The following is a 19,196-nucleotide window of genomic DNA, read 5'->3' as shown; positions in this document are numbered from 1 at the left end:
CTTTGAAGAGAGGCTAATGAGCATCTACAACTTGTAAGCTAAGATTTAGTCTACTTTGTAATGCATCACATTGCCAATATAGTAAGTTAACTCTATTTGCATTGTGATTGTTGAATTTGATCTGAGATGGTAAACAATTACACTGCCAATGAAAATATATAGGAGTTAATTTAAATGAAAAAATGAATTGACAGGCTGTCCATTTCTTTCTAATCAAAAAATACTTATGGTAGGCAAGACTGAATTACCAGTCAGAACAAAATAAAATGAACTGTCAGTCAATGCAGTAACAGTCAGACCTGCTGAAGAAATACAATACTGCAAAGTTGAGACCAAGAAAATTATTGTGACACTTTATCTAGTGTTAATGGAGGCAATTTGTTTTAAACTGCCATTCTAAAGATGAGCAGGAGCAGTGCACCTGAAATGTGAGCTTGACTGACTGCCATTTCTATTAGAAGCATTGCTCTCTGTAGAAACTCCAGTTCATTACTGCAGGTGATTACAGGATGATTATGGATGCAGAAGTTAGCCCACCTCGTTTTAGCTGCCAAATATCTTAATATGGAATTATAGAACTTATCAGCCTCCCATTATAGCATCTATTTGTTCTGTAAATGGATTTTATTTTAAAGAATCATTTTTAAAATCTGGTGGATGAATTTACTAAATTTTTACTCTTTATTTTCCTCTTTCCTCCCTTGCTCCCCCTGCATAGGCCACAGTGCATTGTACTGACAGGATCGCCCATGTCCAGACCAGCTTTGTTGGATTTAACACTTTCTTTCACAAAAAATTTCAGTTTGTGCATCTGTAGTCAAGTATACATGGTAATTACCTTTATTGATTTCTCTTGCCATTCATTTCGTTTTTAAAATGTAGAAATGTGGTAAGTGTTCATATGACAGCAGTTTAGAAGAAATATCTGATTTCCCCTTATTCCCCTTGTTCAAATGATGTGCAATAAAAACTTTAGCGTACATGTAATGACACAAAACTCTTGGGTTTGGCACTTTGATTATAACTTCTAAAATTAACACTCATCCAAGATGAGCACTAGTGCTTTGGGCCAGGTGCTGGTGAATGCAGTGTGTGTTGACTTGTTATGGCAGCAAAAAAGAATATAGAATGGGATGATGGCTGGTTTCAATGGAGTTTGTGTCAAATTTGTAGACCCTCAAACAGGGGCAATCCAGGTCATTATCCAGAGATGAGATTTGTGTGTGTAACCCATGCCACCTTTCAGTTTCCAGTATCTTACTTCATGTTCAAAAATTGCAAAATAATGTCTATTATTGCTGTTGAATGATAAAGATTCCTTTTCTTTAAAAAAAACTGCTAGCTATTGCTAAATTTCAAGAGACAGAAATAAACAGGTAGAATTGATTCATAGGTAGCAAGTTTTTAGATTTAAAGCTTTGCACGTTGGCTACTTTGGATGCTGCATTGAACAGCTGTCTGTCTACCTTTTGTAATCTGTGTTGACACTTATAGAACCTGTCTCATTCTCTTACGTTGATAGACCATTTTTCTTTGAATGCTAATAGGTCATAGAAAATCATAGAAACATTGAAATCTTAGAACACTAGAGGGCATCCAACCCATTATGTCTGCATCAGTAGAAAAATGAACCATCTAATCGCACCTTCCAGCACCTAGTTCCATTTTCAGATTATGGTTTGTCAAGTGGACATCCAAGTACTTTTTAAAATGTTTCTGCTGCTCTCTTGGGCATAGGGTTCCAGAGCCACAGGATGACTATCTTAGTTTGCTATGTCTCCTCTCTGATTTCTCTACCAAGTGCAATGATTCTTGCTTTCATTTCAGTCCCTCTGCTTTACTATATCTAGCTTATTTAATTAAATACAGCTCAAATCTCCCCTTACCTGTCTCTGATCTAAAGAAATCCAATCTAACTTATCCATTCTTTCCCCATAGCCAAAATTTTCCATCCCTGGCAACTTCCTCATAAATCTTTCCTTCACTCTCTCAAAGTAATGTTTTTGCAGTCCTGTCATTTAACAACTCAGATGGATGTTTAGTTTGGACAAGAGGATGTGAGGTTTGATTTTAGATATGTTGGTCATGGTAAAGGTGAAATTATTTACAAATTTATTAAAATAGAACAAGCAGCTAAAAGATTTAGCATTTGTGATTGAATGAGGTGGGGGAATAATTGATCACATAGACACCTTGCTTATTAAAAATGCAAGCTGCACTTCCATGTGTCCTAGTTTACACATTGCTTCCCTTTGCCTGACATTCATTCAAAGGCTGTCAGACATGAAATGTTAAGTTTCCATTGATGCTGTGTTTACAGCATTTTGTATTCAATTCAGATTTCCTTTGTAGTTTAATTTTCATTTGGCTTGTTTTGCCTTATTTTGAGTTTCAGTACAGTGTTAAATAAATTAGGTCTTAGCCTAGGTTGCTTCATATACAGCAGAATCTGAAAGGAGGACTTTGGCTGAAAATGGACAAAATGTGGACTATTTGCCCTTTCTCTTTGTGTTGTGATTATCCTTCCCAATTTTCAAGTTTTATTTAGTTAACTGTTTTGGACGAGATTAAATTTTGTTCAGAATGGATGTGTTTTGCAAAAATTATAAACATTAGTTAATTGTAATGTCAGGTTTACCTTTTTAACTACCAACAGGATAGTCAAATGTTGAAACATTTGTACAGGATAAAGATGTGTTAATGTTTACAGATGGCAGTATGACAGGTGTGACTTGAAACATCAGTTTATTCCCTAGTCTTGTCATTGGGCAGTCACAGCTTTTGTATACATTCCTTGATTAGCATGGTGAAAAAATGGTTAAAATTCCATTCCTGAATGATATCAACAGTGGAAACCGAATTTTTTGAATGGTGAACTAATTGCATTAATATTTTTTGAACTCTGTTGCTTGGGGATTCATTTGCTCATGTTTATCCACTAGATGGAGCAAAAACAAAAAATGTTGTGATCACTCATAAATAGAGTGGTATCAGTGGATATTACAGATGCTGAAAATCTTAAGTAACACACAAAGTTCCTGTGGAATTCAGCAGATTAGTAGGTGCCTATGAAGGGAAATGAAGAGTTGACATGTTGGGCTGAGACCCTTCATCAGGAATGTGCATTTCTCTCCATTGAGGCTGCTTGAGCTGCTGAGTTCTCCCAGCATTTTGTGTGTGATGGAAAGAAAATGAGATGACATTCCAGGTAAATGGCATTTCATTAGAACTCTAGATAGAGCTTTGCAGTTATGTGGGTAGTAGAAAAAGAAAATGAAGGAAAATGGTAAGTTAAATGCCTCCCTGAAATAAGTTTGTACATGGTAAGTATTGGTGGGAAAGCTTCAGTATATTTTATGAAATCAAGTTACAGATGTTTAAGAAATGTGTTCAAAATAATACCATTGAACATATCCATGTTATCCTGTGCTTAGGGTCCACGGAAGCAGTCAGTCAGTGAAATTAATATGAATATGGATAAATACCAGCAATGGTTATCAAAGAACAAGAAGAAAGCCTTCTATGCAGCAGTGGCTGGAGATAATCTGCGAGATGGAGTAAAGTGCTTACTTCAGGTGATTGTTTTATATCTATATTAGCAAATCCACTACCATAGTGCAGAGGTACTAAATATACTGATCAAGTCTTAAAACCGCAGATTTGTTTTTGAATTTTTTATTTGAGTGGATTCATATTCAATTAATGACGAAAGATATTTTAAAATGTAACATCTGTGGAATTTATACTGTTGGTAAATGTTCTACTATATAAATGAACAATATTTTTCCAAGCTAACATTTAGAATGAAGGAAGATTACTTTTATTCTAGCTGTCGAATGCAAAATCAGAAAATTTCATATGAAATTTTATACATGGGCATTTCTGCTGAACATGTCTATACAGATGGTCAGGCTTACAGTAGCCTCCTGTCTTTAGACCATAAAACATAGCAGAATTAGGCCATCAGGCCCATCGAGTCTGTTCCACTATTCAATCACGGCTGATTTATTATCCCTCTCAACCTCATTCTCCTGACTTCTCCCTGTAACCTTTGATGTCGTTACTAATCAAGAACCTGTCAACATCTACCTTAAATATATCCAAATGACTTGGCCTCCACACCCATCTGTGGCAATGAATTTCACAGATCATCACTCTCTAGCTAAAGAAATTCTGTTCTAAAGGGATGTCCTTTTGAGGCTGTGTACTGTACTCTGGTCCTAGACTCCTTGACTATTGGAAGCATCCCCTCCATATTCACTCTATCGAGGCCTTTTGATATTTGATAAGTTTCAATCAGATGATGCCACATTCTTCAAAATTCCAGTTAGTACAGGCCCAGAGCCATCAAATGCAACTTGTATGTTAACCTTTTGTTAACCCTGTGATCCATCTGTAAACCTCTAGATCCTCTCCAATGACAGCACATCCTTAGATATGGGCCCAAAACTGCTCACAGTATTCAAATATGATCTGACCAAAGCCTCAGCATTACATCCCTGCTTCTATATTCTAGTCCTCGCAAAATGAGTAACAACGTGGCAACACGCACAAAATGCTGGTGGGAAGCAGCAGGCCAGGCAGCATCTATAGGAAGTAGTACAGTCAAGGTTTCGGGTCGAGACCCTTCGTCAGGACTAATGGAAAAAAGAGATAGTAAGAGATTTGGAAGTGGGAGGGGGAGATCCGAAATGATAGGAGAAGACAGGAGGGGGAGGGATGAAGCTAAGAGCTGAGAAGTTGATTGGCAAAAGGGATACAAGGCTGGAGAAGCCTGGGTATCATAGGATGGAAGGCCTAGCAAGAAAGGAAGGGGGAGGGGAGCACCAGAGGAAGATGGAGAACAGGCAAGGAGTTATTCAGAGAGGGAAAGAGAGAAAAAAAAATTGTTAGGGATGGGGTAAGAAGGGGAGGAGGGATATTAACGGAAGTTAGAGAAATCAATGTTCATGCCATCAGGTTGGAGGCTACCCAGACGGAATATAAGGTGTTATGCCTCCAACCTGAGTGTGGCTTCATCTCGACAGTAGAGGAGGCCGTGGATAGACATATCAGAATGGGAATGGGACGTGGAATTAAAATGTGTGGCCACTGGGAGATCCCGCTTCCTCTGGCAGACAGAGCGTAGGTGTTCAGCGAAGCAGTCTCTCAGTCTGCGTTGGGTCTCACCAATATATAGAAAGCCACACCGGGAGCACTGGACACAGTATTATCACACCAGCAGACTCACAGGTGAAGTGCTGCTTGCTGCGTTCCACCAGCATTTTGTGTGTGTTGCTTGAATTTCCAGCATCTGCAGATTTTCTCGTGTTTGCGTTTGTAACAACGTGGCATATGATTTTCTTACTATAGACTCAACCTGCAAGTTAACTTTTAGGGAATCCTGCACTAGGTCTCCCAAGGCTTTATTTTATCTAAGTTATAATGTGATACTAATTTTCTTGTATGATGTAATTCAAAAATGTTCCAAGAAACTGAGAGAAATATGGTTTGTCTGGGTGAAATCTGAAAAATTACACTACTAATACTGTTTAATAGGATATAGCTTAACTTGTATTACACTAGGCTTCTGGACTGGGTCGAATGAAGCCGAATACACTTGTGATTGGATACAAGAAAGACTGGCATACTATTAATTTTCGGGATGTTGACAATTACGTTGGCATTTTGCAGTAAGTAGTTTTTGATCTATTGATTAAAATTAATATAATGTAGCACCTGGAGCTAGTGACTTTATTAAACAATGTCAGTAATGCTTTGGTATATTGTGAACCAAGAAAAATATCTTGCAGCAAAATGTCTTCAGAGATTTGTCAAATTCAGTTTTCTTCTATTTCCATTGTTGTTTTTGTTGTATATTAATGAAAATAGAATTTGTTATCACTTTCTTCATCAAGAAAATATTTTCTCATTGTTTTCTGCCAGTCAGATGTGAAGATGCATTACATCTGTTACTTATTGCTCTTTTATGTACTCCATTTGTCTTCAAGTTCCGTTTATTGTCATTCAACCATACACATGTATACTGCAAAATGAAACAACATTCCTCCAGACCAGGTACACAACACACTACATGTAATTTACACTCATTACACATAAAGTAATATTATCACAAATAAAGTAACAAGTAAGGTGCATTTACAACACAAGTTATAAAGTAAATAGTATTATGCTACTAGCACTTCATGTGTGATATGACCTGGGTGGTGGCAGGGAGTTCAGTAGTCTTAAGGCCTGTCTGTGGGAAGAAGTTGTTTCCCATTCCAACAGTGCTTGTACGAATGCTACGGTACCTCCTGCTGATGGTCCGGGGGCAGGGGCGGGTGGCGCAAAGAGATTGTTGGATGGATAGGAAGGATAATTCACAATGTTAAGGGCCCTGTGAATGCAGCACTCCTGATAAATATCTCTAATGGGTGGAAGAGAGACTCCCAGCGGTCCTTGCAATCCTTTGTAAGGACTTATGGTCAGATGCCTTGCAATTCCTGTATCAGACACTCAATGGTGCTCCTGTAAAACTTGGTTAGAATGGGGTGGGGGGGGAGTGGGGGAAGGAAGTCTAACCCACCACAATCTTCTCAACGTCAGAGATGCTGTTATGCTTTCTTGACCAAAAAGATGATTTGTGAGAGATCGGATCTGATTATCCATTACCTGCACTCTCGGAAACTTTCTGCTCCCAACTCCCTCCGTGGAGGAACAGTGTATGTGCAGTGAGGAGTGGTCAGCCTGGACCTTCCTAAAGTTCAGAATCATCCCTTTGGTCTTGTCCACATTGAGACTCATGTAGTTGTGCTCTCACCATTCTACCAGCCACTCTGCCTCTTCTCTGTACGCCATCTCATCGTCGTTGTTGATGAGGCCAACCACAGTTGTTGTCAGGAACTTGATGAACTGGTTGGAACTGGATCTAGCAGTGCAGTCAGGAACAGCAGCGGGCTGAACACACAGCTCTGGGGAGCACTGGTGCTCAACGTCATGGAACTAGAGATGTTTCTTCCAACATGGACTGACTGTGGCCTTTTTGTCAAGAATGTAGTCGTCGAGGCAGACTACTGTTGCCCTCTTGGGCACTGGGGTGAAGGTAACTGCCTTGAAGCCTAAGGAGACAGTGGACTCTTCCAGAGAGATGTTGAATATGTTTGTTAGAACCTTGGTTAGCTGGGCTGCCAGTACCTCAGCACTCGACCAGGTACATTATCAGGCCCTGCAGTTTACACGGGTTGACCCTGTTTAGGGTCGTCTGCACATGTGCTGCGGCTAGACAGAGTGCCTGCTCCTTGGTGGGAAGGAGGAGGAGGGGTCTTCCATGCTGGCGCATCATTTTTTGCATCAAACTGAGCATAAAAGACATTCAGACTATCGGAGAAAAGCGATGAGTTCACTGATGATTCTTACATGCATCTCTACCAGATTTTCAGGCTAGGCATGAAACTGGTATAAGGTTTACTTATAACAGCAATCATTTAAATTCCTATCCCCATTCCTGTTTCAGTGTTGATCAATGGCCACTCTCAGGGTGGAGATTCAACACCTCATATTCCGTGTGGGTGGCTTTCAAACTGTTGGCATGAACATCAATTTCTCCTTAGAAACATAGAAAACACAGCACAATACAGGCCCTTCGGCCCACAAAGCTGTGCCGAACCTGTCCCTACCTTAGAACTCCCGAGGCTTTACCCATAGCCCTCTATTTTTCTAAGCTCCATGTACCCATCCAGCAGTCTCTTAAAAGACCCTATAGTTTCCGCCTCCACCACTGCCGCTGGCAGCCCATTCCATGCACTCACCACTCTCTGCATTTTAAAAAAAAACTTACCCCTGACGTCTCCTCTGTACCTACTTCCAAGCACCTTAAAACTGTGCCCTCTCATGCTAGCCATTTCAGCCCTGGGGAAAAGCCTTTGACCATCCACACGATCAACACCTCTCATCACCTTGTACACCTCTATCAAATCGCCTCTCATCCTCCGTCGCTCCAAGGAGAAAAGGCTGAGTTCACTCAATCTATTCTCACGAGTCATACTCCCCAATCCAGGCAACATCCTTGTAAATCTCCTCTGCACCCTTTCTATGGTTTCCACATCCTTCCCGTAGTGAGGCGACCAGAATTGAGCACAGTACTCCAAGTAGGGTCTGACCAGGGTCCTATATAACTGCAACATTACCTCTCGGCTCTTAAACTCAATCCCACGAATGATGAAGCCAATGCACCATATGCCGCCTTAACCACAGAGTCAACCTGCTTTGAATGTCCTATGGACTTGGACCCCAAGATCCCTCTGTTCCTCCACACTGCCAAGAGTCTTACCATTAATACTATATTCTGCCATCATATTTGACCTACCAAAATGAACCACCTCACACTTATCTGGGTTGAACTCCATCTGCCACTTCTCAGCCCAGTTTTACATCCTATCAATGTCCTGTTGTAATCTCTGACAGCCCTCCACACTATCCACAACACCCCCAACCTTTGTGTCATCAGCAGATTTACTAACCCATCCCTCCACTTCCTCATCCAGGTCATTTATAAAAATCACAAAGAGTAGGGGTCCCAGAACAGATCCCTGAGGCACACCACTGGTCACCGGCCTCCATGCAGAATATGACCCATCTACAGTCACGCTTTGCCTTCTGTGGGCAAGTCAGTTCTGGATCCACAAAGCAATGTCCCCTTGGATCCCATGCCTCCTTACTTTCTCAATAAGCCTTGCATGGGGTACCTTATCAAATACCTTGCTAAAATCCATATACACTACATCTACGGCTCTATCTTCATCAATGTGCTTAGTCACATCCGCAAAAAATTCAATCAGGCTCGTAAGGCACGACCTGCCTTTTACAAAACCATGCTGACTATTCCTAATCATATTATGCCTCTCCAAATGTTCATAAATCCTGCCTCTCAGGATCTTCTCCATCAACTTACCAACCTTCTGTTAGTTTTTTTTCCTTTCCCTCTTCTGTTTCCCAGTCTGGTCTCTTGCCTCTTCTCCTCACTACTCACTTGTTTATCACCTCTCCCTGGTGCCCCTCCTCCTTTCCTTTCTACCATGGTCCACTCTCCTCTGCTATAAGATTCCTTCTTCTCCAGCCTTTTGTCTTTTCCATATAACACCTCCCAACTACTTACTTCAACCCCTCCCCCACCCACCTGGCTTCATCTGTCACCTTCTGTCTTGTCCTTCATCCCCTTTGTTATGGTTTGTAACTCCAAAACATTAATCTAATTTAAAGGAAGCCATGGGTGTCCAAAATGTGAGTCCAACTTTGTGTTTACTTTAAGCAAGGTGTACATGTATCACACGGTGGCATCATGAATTATACAATGCAGGTATTTTTACATATAACACATAATTATTTAAGCAAACAATGAATGCTTACTCAAACAATATAGTTACAATATTATTCCAATTTTACTTGGATATTAATACAAAACACTCTTCCCTGCTTAGCTATAAACTCCAACTCAATAGAAAATGCATCAACTATATAGACCATAGGACAGAGAAGCAGAATTAGTCCATTCAGCCCATCGAGTCTGCTCCACCATTCCATCATGGCTGATCCTGAATCCCACTCAACCTCATACACTTGCCTTCTCGCCATAAATGATCAATTTTTGCTTTAAGTATACCCACAGTCTTAGCTACCACAGCTGTCTGTAGCAGAGCATTCCACAGATTCACTACTCGCTAGCTAAAAAAAAATCCCTCCTTATCTCTATTCTAAAGGGTCAACCCTGAATTTTAAGGCTGTGCCCTCCAGTTGTGTACACCTCCACCTTAGGGTGGACGTGGAGAGAATGATTCCTATCTAGTCATTTCAACTTTTGGTAGGTTTTAATGAGATCCCCCGGCAATCTTCTAAATTCCAGTGAGTACAGGCCCAAAGCTGCCAAAAGCTCCTCATATGTTAACCCCTTCAATCCTGGAATCATCCTCATGAACCTCCTCTGGACTATCTCCAATGACAACACATACTTTCTAAGATATGGGCCCAAAACTGTTGACAATACTCCATGTGTGGCCTGACTAGTGTCTTATAAAGCCTCAGCATTACCTCCTTGTTTTTATATTTATTCCCCTTGAAATTAATGCCAACATTGTATTTGCCTTCTTTACCACAGACTCAATCTGGGAGTCTTGTACAAGGAATCTGAAGTCCCTTTGTAACTCTGATGTTTGACTTTTCTCCCCATTTAGATAATAGTCTGTACTTTTGTTCTTTTTACCAAAATGCATTATCATACATTTTCCAACACTATATTCTATCCACCACTTTTTTGCCCATTTTTCCAATTTGTCCAAGTCCTTCTGCAATTGCATTGCTTCCTCAGCACTGCCTACCTCTTCACCTACCTTCATATCATCTGCAAACTTTGCCATAAAGCCATCAATCCCATTATCTAAATCACTGACAAAGTGAAAAGTAGCAGTCCCAATACTGACCCCTGAGGAATACCGCTAGTCACTGGCAGCCACCCAGAAAAGGCCCCCTTTATTCTCACTTGTTGTTTCCTGCCTGTCAGCCATTCCTCTATCCGTGCCAGTATCTTTCCTATAATGCCATGGATTTTATTTTATTGAGCAGCCTTATGTGTGGCACTTTATCAAATGCCTTCTGAAAATACAAATAAATGACATCCACTGTCTCTCTTTCACTGTCCCTGCTTGTTACTTCCGCAAATAATTCTTTATAGATTTCTCAGGCAAGGCAAGATTTCTCTTTACAAAAGGCATGCTGACTTTAACTTATTTTATCATTAGTCTCCAAGTACCCCGAAACCTCATCCTTAATAATTGATTCCAACATTTTTCCAACCACTGAGGCTAGGCTAACTGGCCTATAATTTCCTTTCTTTTGCCTTCCTCCCTTCTTAAAGAGTAGAGTGGCATTTGTAATTTTCCAGTCCTCTGGAACCATGCTTGAATCAAGTGATTCTTGAAAGATTATAACCAGTGTATCTGCTATCTCTTCAGCAACAACTTTCAGAACTCTAGGATGTAATCCATCTCGTCTACTTATCCACTTTATGACCTTTCAGTTTGCCTAGCACTTTTTCCTTTGTAATAGCTATGGCACTCATTCCTGCTCCCTGACACTCACAGACCTCTGTCAAATGCAAAGTACCCATTAAGTTTATCTGCCATTTCTTTGTCCCCCCCATTACTACCTCACTGGTATCATCTTCCAGTGGTCCAATATCAACTCTCACCACCCTTTTACTCTTTATATAACTGAAAATACTTTTGGTATCCTGCTTTATATTATTGACTAGTTTGACCTCATATTTCATCTTTTCTCTTCTTATAACTTTTTAAATTGCCTTTTGTTCAATTTTAAAAACTTCCCAATCATCCAACTTCCTAGTCACTTGTGCTACATTATATGTCCTTCCCTTGGCTTTTATGCAGTTCTTAACTTCCCTTGTTAGCATGGTTGTCTACCAATGCCATTTGAGAACAACTTCTTCTGTGGGACATATCTATACTGTGCCTTATGACCTATTTCTAGAAACTTCAGCCATCTCTACTCTGCTGTCATCCCTGCCAGTAGCCCCCTGCAAACCACCTGGACAAGTGCTTCTCTCATGCATCTGTAATTCCCTTTAATCCATTGTGATACTAATACATCTGACTTGTGCTTCTCCCTCTCAACTTGCAGTATAAATTCGATCATATTATTATCACTGTCTTCTAAGGGTTCCTTTACCTTAAGCTCTCTAATAAAATCTGGATTATTACACAACACCCAATCTAAAATAGCCTTTGCCCAAGTAGGCTGAAGCACAAGCTGCTCTAAAAGGCCATCTCGTAGGCATTCAACAAATTCGCTCTCTTGCCATCCGACACCAATATGCAAGGGGATTGGGAAACATCAGGTTGAAGACCACGATTACAATTGTGATATTAGCCTTATTACATGCCCTTTCTAACTCTCTCTGCAAGTTCAACCTCACATCTTGGATACTATTTGAAGGCATATATGTGATTCCAATAATGTTTTTTACCCTTGCAGTTTCCTAACTCCACCTACAAAGATTTGACATTCTCTGACCTATGTCACCTCTTTCTAAAGATGTAATTCCATCTCTTACCAACAGAGCCACACCACCACCTATCCCTTTCTGCCTGCCCTTTTGATACAAAGTATATCCTTTGCTATTAAGCTCCCAACTATGGCCTTCTTTCAGCCAGGACTCAGTGATGCCCACAACGTCACACCGACCAATCTCTAATTGTGCCACAAGTTGATCCACCTTATTCCGAATACCACATGCATTTAAATACAGCACCTTCAGTCCTGCGTTTTTCTCCCTTTTGAGTTTTGCCTCTGTGGGACAATGTAACTCTTTCGACTGTCTGCGTTTGCACCCAGTCATTGGCTTGTCCTTCCTGACATTCATGTTACACCCATCATCTACTTGTAAACCTGCTGGCTCATCCTCAAACACGAGGAATTCTGCAGATGCTAGAAATTCAAGCAACACACATCAAAGTTGCTGGTGAACGCAGTAGGCCAGGCAGCATCTCTAGGAAGAGGTACAGTTGACGTTTAGGGCCGAGACCCTTCATCAGGACTAACTGGAGGAAGAGCTAGTAAGAGATTTGAAAGTGGGAGGGGGAGGGGGAGACCCAAAATGATAGGAGAAGACAGGAGGGGGAGGGATGGAGCCAAGAGCTGGACAGGTGATTGGCAAAAGGGATATGAGAGGATCATGGGACAGGAGGCCCAGGGAGAAGGAAAAGGAGGAGGGGGGGGAAAAACCTGGAGGATGGGCAAGGGGTATAGTCAGAGGGACAGAGGGAGAAAAAGGAGAGAGAGAGAAAGTATGTGTGTATATAAATAAATAATGGATGGGGTACGAGGGGGAGGCGGGGCATTAGCGGAAGTTAGAGAAGTCAATGTTCATGCCATCAGGTTGGAGGCTACCCAGATGGAATATAAGGTGTTGTTTCCCCAACCTGAGTTTGGCTTCATCTTTACAATAGAGGAGGCCGTTGATAGACATGTCAGAATGGGAACAGGATGTGGAATTAAAATGTGTGGCCACTGGGAGATCATACCAGCTCTTGTCATACTGGTTCACATCCCCCTGTCATATTAGCTTAAACCACCCCAACAGTTATGGCAAACCTGCCCCCAAGGATGTTGGTTCCCCTCAGATTCAAGTGCAATTCGTCCCTTTTGTACAGGTCCCACCTGCCCCAGGAGAGGTCCCAATTATCCTGAAATCTGAATCCCTGCCCCCTGCTCCAATTTTTCAGCCACACATTTATCTGCATCCTCATTCTATTCCTCTCCTCACTGTCGCGTGGCACAGGCAGCAATCCCAAGATTACTATCCTTGAGGTCCTGCTTCTCAACTTCCTTCCTAATTCCCCTCTCTTTTTTTGCCTATGTTGTTGGTACCAATATGTACCACGACTTCTGGCTGCTCAGCCTCCCTTTTCAGGATGTTGTGGATGTGTTCAGAAACATCGCAGACCTTGGCACCTGGAGGGCGGACTACCAACCATTTCTGTTTCTTTTTTTGCATTCACAGAATCGCCTATGTGTCCCCATAACTACATTGTGACCACTATTACTACTGCCATCTTCAGTTTCCTACCCTTCTGAGGCTAAAACCACAGGGTAAAAGGAATCAACATTTCTATGATTAATCGTCCTCTTGAATTCAATCTTGTAATTGTGTCTCCAAGAAACAGAGTTCATCTCTGCATTCATGCTGCTGCTGTAGGTTGGACACCCATCTGTGGTTGGTGATCAGTAATGAGGGTAAACTCTCTCCCATACGTACTGGTTGAAATGTTTTGCACCCCAAGCCAAACTCAAGGCTTCTCTGCCAATCTGTGTATAATTTTTCTCTGCAACAATAAGGGAACGTGATGCAGAGGCTATGGGATGTTCATTTCCATTACTCTTAATATGTGACATGACTGCACTGATACCATAAGGCGGGGCTTCAATGGAAGATATGAATTATGACATGTCAGTACAGTGTCTGATATCACCATTTCTTTTACCTATTTTGAAAGTCACTTCACACTGCCCTGTCAATTGTCATTTCTTCCTGATCTGCAGTAATGAGCTCAAAGGTTGGACCACAGAGGCCAGGTTTGGCAAGAATCTGTTATAATAATTAACAAGTCCTAAAAAGGACTGCAACTGCAACACATCCTTTGGCCTTGGGGCATGCACCACTGCTTGAATTTTCTCTGCAAACTTGTATAATCCTTGGGTGTTAATGGTGTGATCACAGTAAGTGATGCTTGGTTTAAAGAATTCACACTTGTTATGTCATGCTCTGAACCCATGATCTTATCTTTTTAATACTGTCTTGTCATCCTTACTGGCAACAATGATGTAATCCGGTTAACACTGAGTGTCTGGACAGCCTTGCGGCATCTGGTTCAGAGCTTTCTGCCAGAGTGCAGGTGTTGATGCTACTCCAGAAATAAACCTGTTATAATGATACAGCTCTTTGTGAGTGTTTATGGTGAGAAACACTTTGGACTTCCATCTCCATTTGTAGGTAGGCCTCAGCTAAGTCCACTTTGATGAACTGTTTCCCTGCAGAAAGGTTTGCAAAGGATATTCTCTGCCCAGGATAGAGGATTTGATTTACTTTCAGTACTGAGTTGATGGTGACCTTAAAATCACCACAGATGGCTGCTGGGACCATTGGTGTTGCCCATGGGCTCCACTCAACCTTGGAAAGAACTCATTCAGACTTCATGCAATATAGCTCACTGGCTACTTTATCACAAATGGCATAAGGAATTGGATGGGCTTTGCAAAGTTTGTGTGTGGCATTTTCATCTAACATTATTTTACCCTTGATATGTTTGAGCTTTCCATTGTCATTCTGGAACACTACTGTGACATCATCCAGTACCTTCCTTAATTTGCTTTCTGTTGACTTTATTAGAAAGGATGTAGCATGCAAATTGTGTATGGATTTCAAATTCAAATTCAGGCTTAATTATCATTCAACCATACATGAATACAGCCTGACGAAACAACATTCCCTTGGGCCAGAGGTGCAAAACATACACAACACAACTCAACATAAGGCACACAGCACATTCAAGATAGTGAGCACACATACAGCCATGCAAAAAATACATACAGATTATGAAGACACGCAGACCTCTTTTATTGTCATTTAGTAATGCATGCATTAAGAAATGATATCATATTTCCTCCGGTGTGATATCACAAAACACAGGACAGACCAAGACTGAAAAAAGACTAACAAAACCACATAATTATAACATATAGTTACAACAGTGCAACAATACCATAACTTGATGAAGAAGTCCATGAGCACAGTAAAAGTTCAAAGTCTGTCAAATGTCCCACATCTCACGCAGATGGGAGAAGGAAGAAAAACTCTTCCTGCCATACCCGACCACGGTCCAATTCTGAGTCATCCGAAAACTTCGAGCTCTGATCAGCTCTCCGACACCAAGTACTGAGCACCATCTCTATTCGAACATAGAAACATAGAAAATAGGTGCAGGAGTAGGCCATTCGGCCCTTCGAGCCTGCACCGCCATTCAGTATGATCATGGCTGATCATCCAACTCAGAACCCTGTACCTGCCTTCTCTCCATACCCCCGATCCCTTTAGCCACAAGGGCCATATCTAACTCCCTCTTAAATATAGCCAATGAACTGGCCTCAACTGTTTCCTGTGGCAGGGAATTCCACAGATTCACTACTCTCTGTGTGAAGAAGTTTTTCCTCATCTCGGTCCTAAAAGGCTTTATCTTCAAAATGTGACCCCCCGTTCTGGACTTCCCCAAAATCGGGAACAATCTTCCTGCATCTAGCCTGTCCAATCCCATTAGGATCTTGTACGTTTCAATAAGATCCCCCCTCAATTTTCTAAATTCCAGCGAGTATAAGCCTAGTCGATCCAGTCTTTCATCATATGAAAGTCCTGCCATCCCAGGAATCAATCTGGTGAACCTTCTTTGTACTCCTTCTATGGCAAGAATGTCTTTCCTCAGATTAGGGGACCAAAACTGCACACAATACTCCAGGTGTGGTCTCACCAAGGCCTTGTACAACTGCAGTAGTACCTCCCTGCTCCTGTACTCGAATCCTCTTGCTATGAATGCTAGCATACCATTCGCCTTTTTCACTGCCTGCTGTACCTGCAATCCACTTTCAATGACTGGTGTATAATGACACCTAGGTCTTGTTGCACCTCCCCTTTTCCTAATCGGCCACCATTCAGATAATAATCTGTTTTCCTGTTTTTGCCACCAAAGTGGATAACCTCACATTTATCCACATTAAATTGCATCTGCCATGAATTTGCCCACTCACCTAACCTATCCAAGTCACCCCGCATCCTCTTAGCATCCTCCTCACAGCTAACACTGCCGCCCAGCTTCGTGTCATCCGCAAACTTGGAGATGCTGCTTTTAATTCCCTCATCTAAGTCATTAATATATATTGTAAATAACTGGGGTCCCAGCACTGAGCCTTGCAGTACCCCACTAGTCACTGCCTGCCATTCTGAAAAGGTCCTGTTTATTCCCACTCCTTGCTTCCTGTCTGCCAACCGATTCTCTATCCACATCAATACCATACCCCCAATACCATGTGCTTTAAGTTTGCACACTAATTTCCTGTGTGGGGCCTTGCCAAAAGCCTTTTGAAAATCCAAGTATACCACATCCACTGGTTCTCCCCTATCCACTCTACTAGTTACATCCTCAAAAAATTCTATGAGATTCGTCAGACATGATTTTCCTTTCACAAATCCATGCTGACTTTGTCCGATGATTTCACTGCTTTCCAAATGTGCTGTTATCACATCTTTGATAACTGACTCTAGTATTTTCCCCACCACCGATGTCAGGCTAACCGGTCTATAATTCCCTGGTTTCTCTCTCCCTCCTTTTTTAAAAAGCGGGGTTACATTAGCCACCCTCCAATCCTCAGGAACTAATCCAGAATCTAAAGAGTTTTGAAAAATTATCACTAATGCATCCACTATTTCTTGGGCTACTTCCTTAAGCACTCTGAGATGCAGACCATCTGGCCCTGTGGGTTTATCTGCCTTTAATCCCTTCAATTTACCTAACACCACTTCCCTACTAACATGTATTTACCTCAGTTCCTCCATCTCACTAGACCCTCTGTCCCCTACTATTTCCAGAGGATTATTTATGTCCTCCTTAGTGAAGACAGAACCAAAGTAGTTATTCAATTGGTCTGCCATGTCCTTGTTCCCCATGATCAATTCACCTGTTTCTGACTGTAAGGGACCTACATTTGTCTTAACGAATCTTTTTCTATTCACATATCTGTAAAGGCTTTTACAGTTAGTTTTTATGTTCCCTGCCAGTTTTCTCTCATAATCATTTTTCCCTTTCCTAATTAAGCCCTTTGTCCTCCTCTGCTGGACTCTGAATTTCTCCTAGGCCTTAGGTGAGCTGCTTTTTCAGGCTAATTTGTATGCTTTTTCTTTGGAATTGATACTATCCCTAATTTCCCTTGTCAGCCACGGGTGCACTACCTTCCCTGGTTTATTCTTTTGCCAAACTGGGATGAACAATTGTTGTAGTTCATCCATGCGATCTTTAAATGCTTGCCATTGCATATCCACCGTCAACCCTTTAAGTGTCATTTGCCAGTCTATCTTAGCTAATTCACATCTCATACCTTCAAAGTTACCCTTCTTTAAGTTCAGAACCGTTGTTTCTGAATTCACTATGTCACTCTCCATCTTAATGAAGAATTCCACCATATTATGGTCACTCTTACCCAATGGGCCTCTCACGACGAGATTGCTAATTAACCCTTCCTCATTGCTCAATACCCAGTCTAGAATGGCCTGCTCTCTAGTTGGTTCCTCGACATGTTGGTTCGAAAAACCATCCCACATACATTCCAAGAAATCCTCTTCCTCAGCACCCTTACCAGTTTGGTTCACCCAATCTATATGTAGCTTGAAGTCACCCATTATAACTGCTGTTCCTTTATTGCACACATTTCTAATTTCCTGTTTAATGCCATCCCCAACCTTACTACTACTGTCAGGTGGCCTGTACATAACTCCCACCAGCGTTTTCTGCCCCTTAGTGTTATGCAGCTCTACCCATATTGATTTCACATCCTCCCGCCTAATGTCCTTCCTTTCTATTGCGTTAATCTCCTCTCTAACCAGCAATGCTACCCTACCTTCTTTTCTTCCATGTCTATCCCTCCCGAATATTGAATATCCCTGAATGTTGAGCTCCCATCCTTGGTCACCCTGGAGCCATGTCTCCGTGATCTCAACTATATCATATTCATTAATAACAATCTGCTCTTTTAATTCATCCACCTTGTTACGAATGCTCCTTGCATTGACAGACAAAGCCTTCAGGCTTGCTTATACAATTATGTTGAAAAGTGGCCCTTTTTGATTTTTGCCCTGGATTTGCCAGCCTGCCGCTTTTACTTTTCACCTTACTACTTTTTGCTTCTATCCTCATTTTACACCCCTCTGTCTCTCTGCACTTGTTCCCATCCCCCTGTTGTGAACTAACCTCCTCTCTCCCAACCAACAGGAATTCTGCAGATGCTGGAAATTCAAGCAACACACATAAAAGTTGCTGGTGAACGCAGCAGGCCAGGCAGCATCTCTAGGAAGAGGTGCAGTTGACGTTTCAGACCAAGACCCTTCGTCAGGACTAATTTGCTCCTCTCTCCCAGTCTCTTTAATTTGATTCCCACCCCCCAACCATTCTAGTTTAAAGTCACCTCAGTAGTCCTCGCAAATCTCCCCACCAGGATATTGGTCCCCCTAGGATTCAAGTGTAACCCGTCCTTTTTGTACAGGTCACACCTGCGCCAAAAGAGGTCCCAATGACCCAAAAACTTAAATCCCTGCCCCCTGCTCCAATCCCTCAGCCATGCATTTATCCTCCACCTCATTGCATTCCTACTCTCACTGTCGCGTAGCACAGGCAGTAATCTTGAGATTACTACCTTTGCAGTCCTTTTCCTCAACTCGCTTCCTAACTCCCTATATTCTCCTTTCAGGACCTCTCCCCTTTTCCTACCTATGTCATTGGTACCTATATGTACCACAACCTGTGGCTCCTCACCCTCCCACTTCAGGATCTCTTGGACGCGATCAGAAATATCCTGGACCCTGGCACCAGGGAGGCAAGCTACCATCC

At 41.7% G+C, this 19,196-nt stretch overlaps 1 protein-coding gene across 3 annotated transcripts in view; it reads left to right on the top strand.

The window, feature by feature from the left end:
* Window positions 1–19,196, top strand: part of slc12a1 (solute carrier family 12 member 1) — a 161,905-nt gene that overhangs the window by 97,636 nt on the left and 45,073 nt on the right. For all 3 annotated transcript variants that reach the window (XM_072282266.1, XM_072282265.1, XM_072282264.1), the window contains 3 exons: window positions 719–830; window positions 3,435–3,575; window positions 5,566–5,672. In XM_072282266.1, coding sequence (XP_072138367.1) covers window positions 719–830; window positions 3,435–3,575; window positions 5,566–5,672 — 360 coding nt within the window. The remainder of the gene's footprint in view (window positions 1–718; window positions 831–3,434; window positions 3,576–5,565; window positions 5,673–19,196) is intronic.

This window comes from Mobula birostris, chromosome 18 (genome assembly GCF_030028105.1).
Source record: "Mobula birostris isolate sMobBir1 chromosome 18, sMobBir1.hap1, whole genome shotgun sequence".
In the NCBI taxonomy this organism is placed as follows: Eukaryota; Metazoa; Chordata; class Chondrichthyes; order Myliobatiformes; family Myliobatidae; genus Mobula; species Mobula birostris.
The sequence above is the reverse complement of the archived record's forward strand: the minus strand, read 5'-3'. Positions and strand labels throughout refer to the sequence as shown.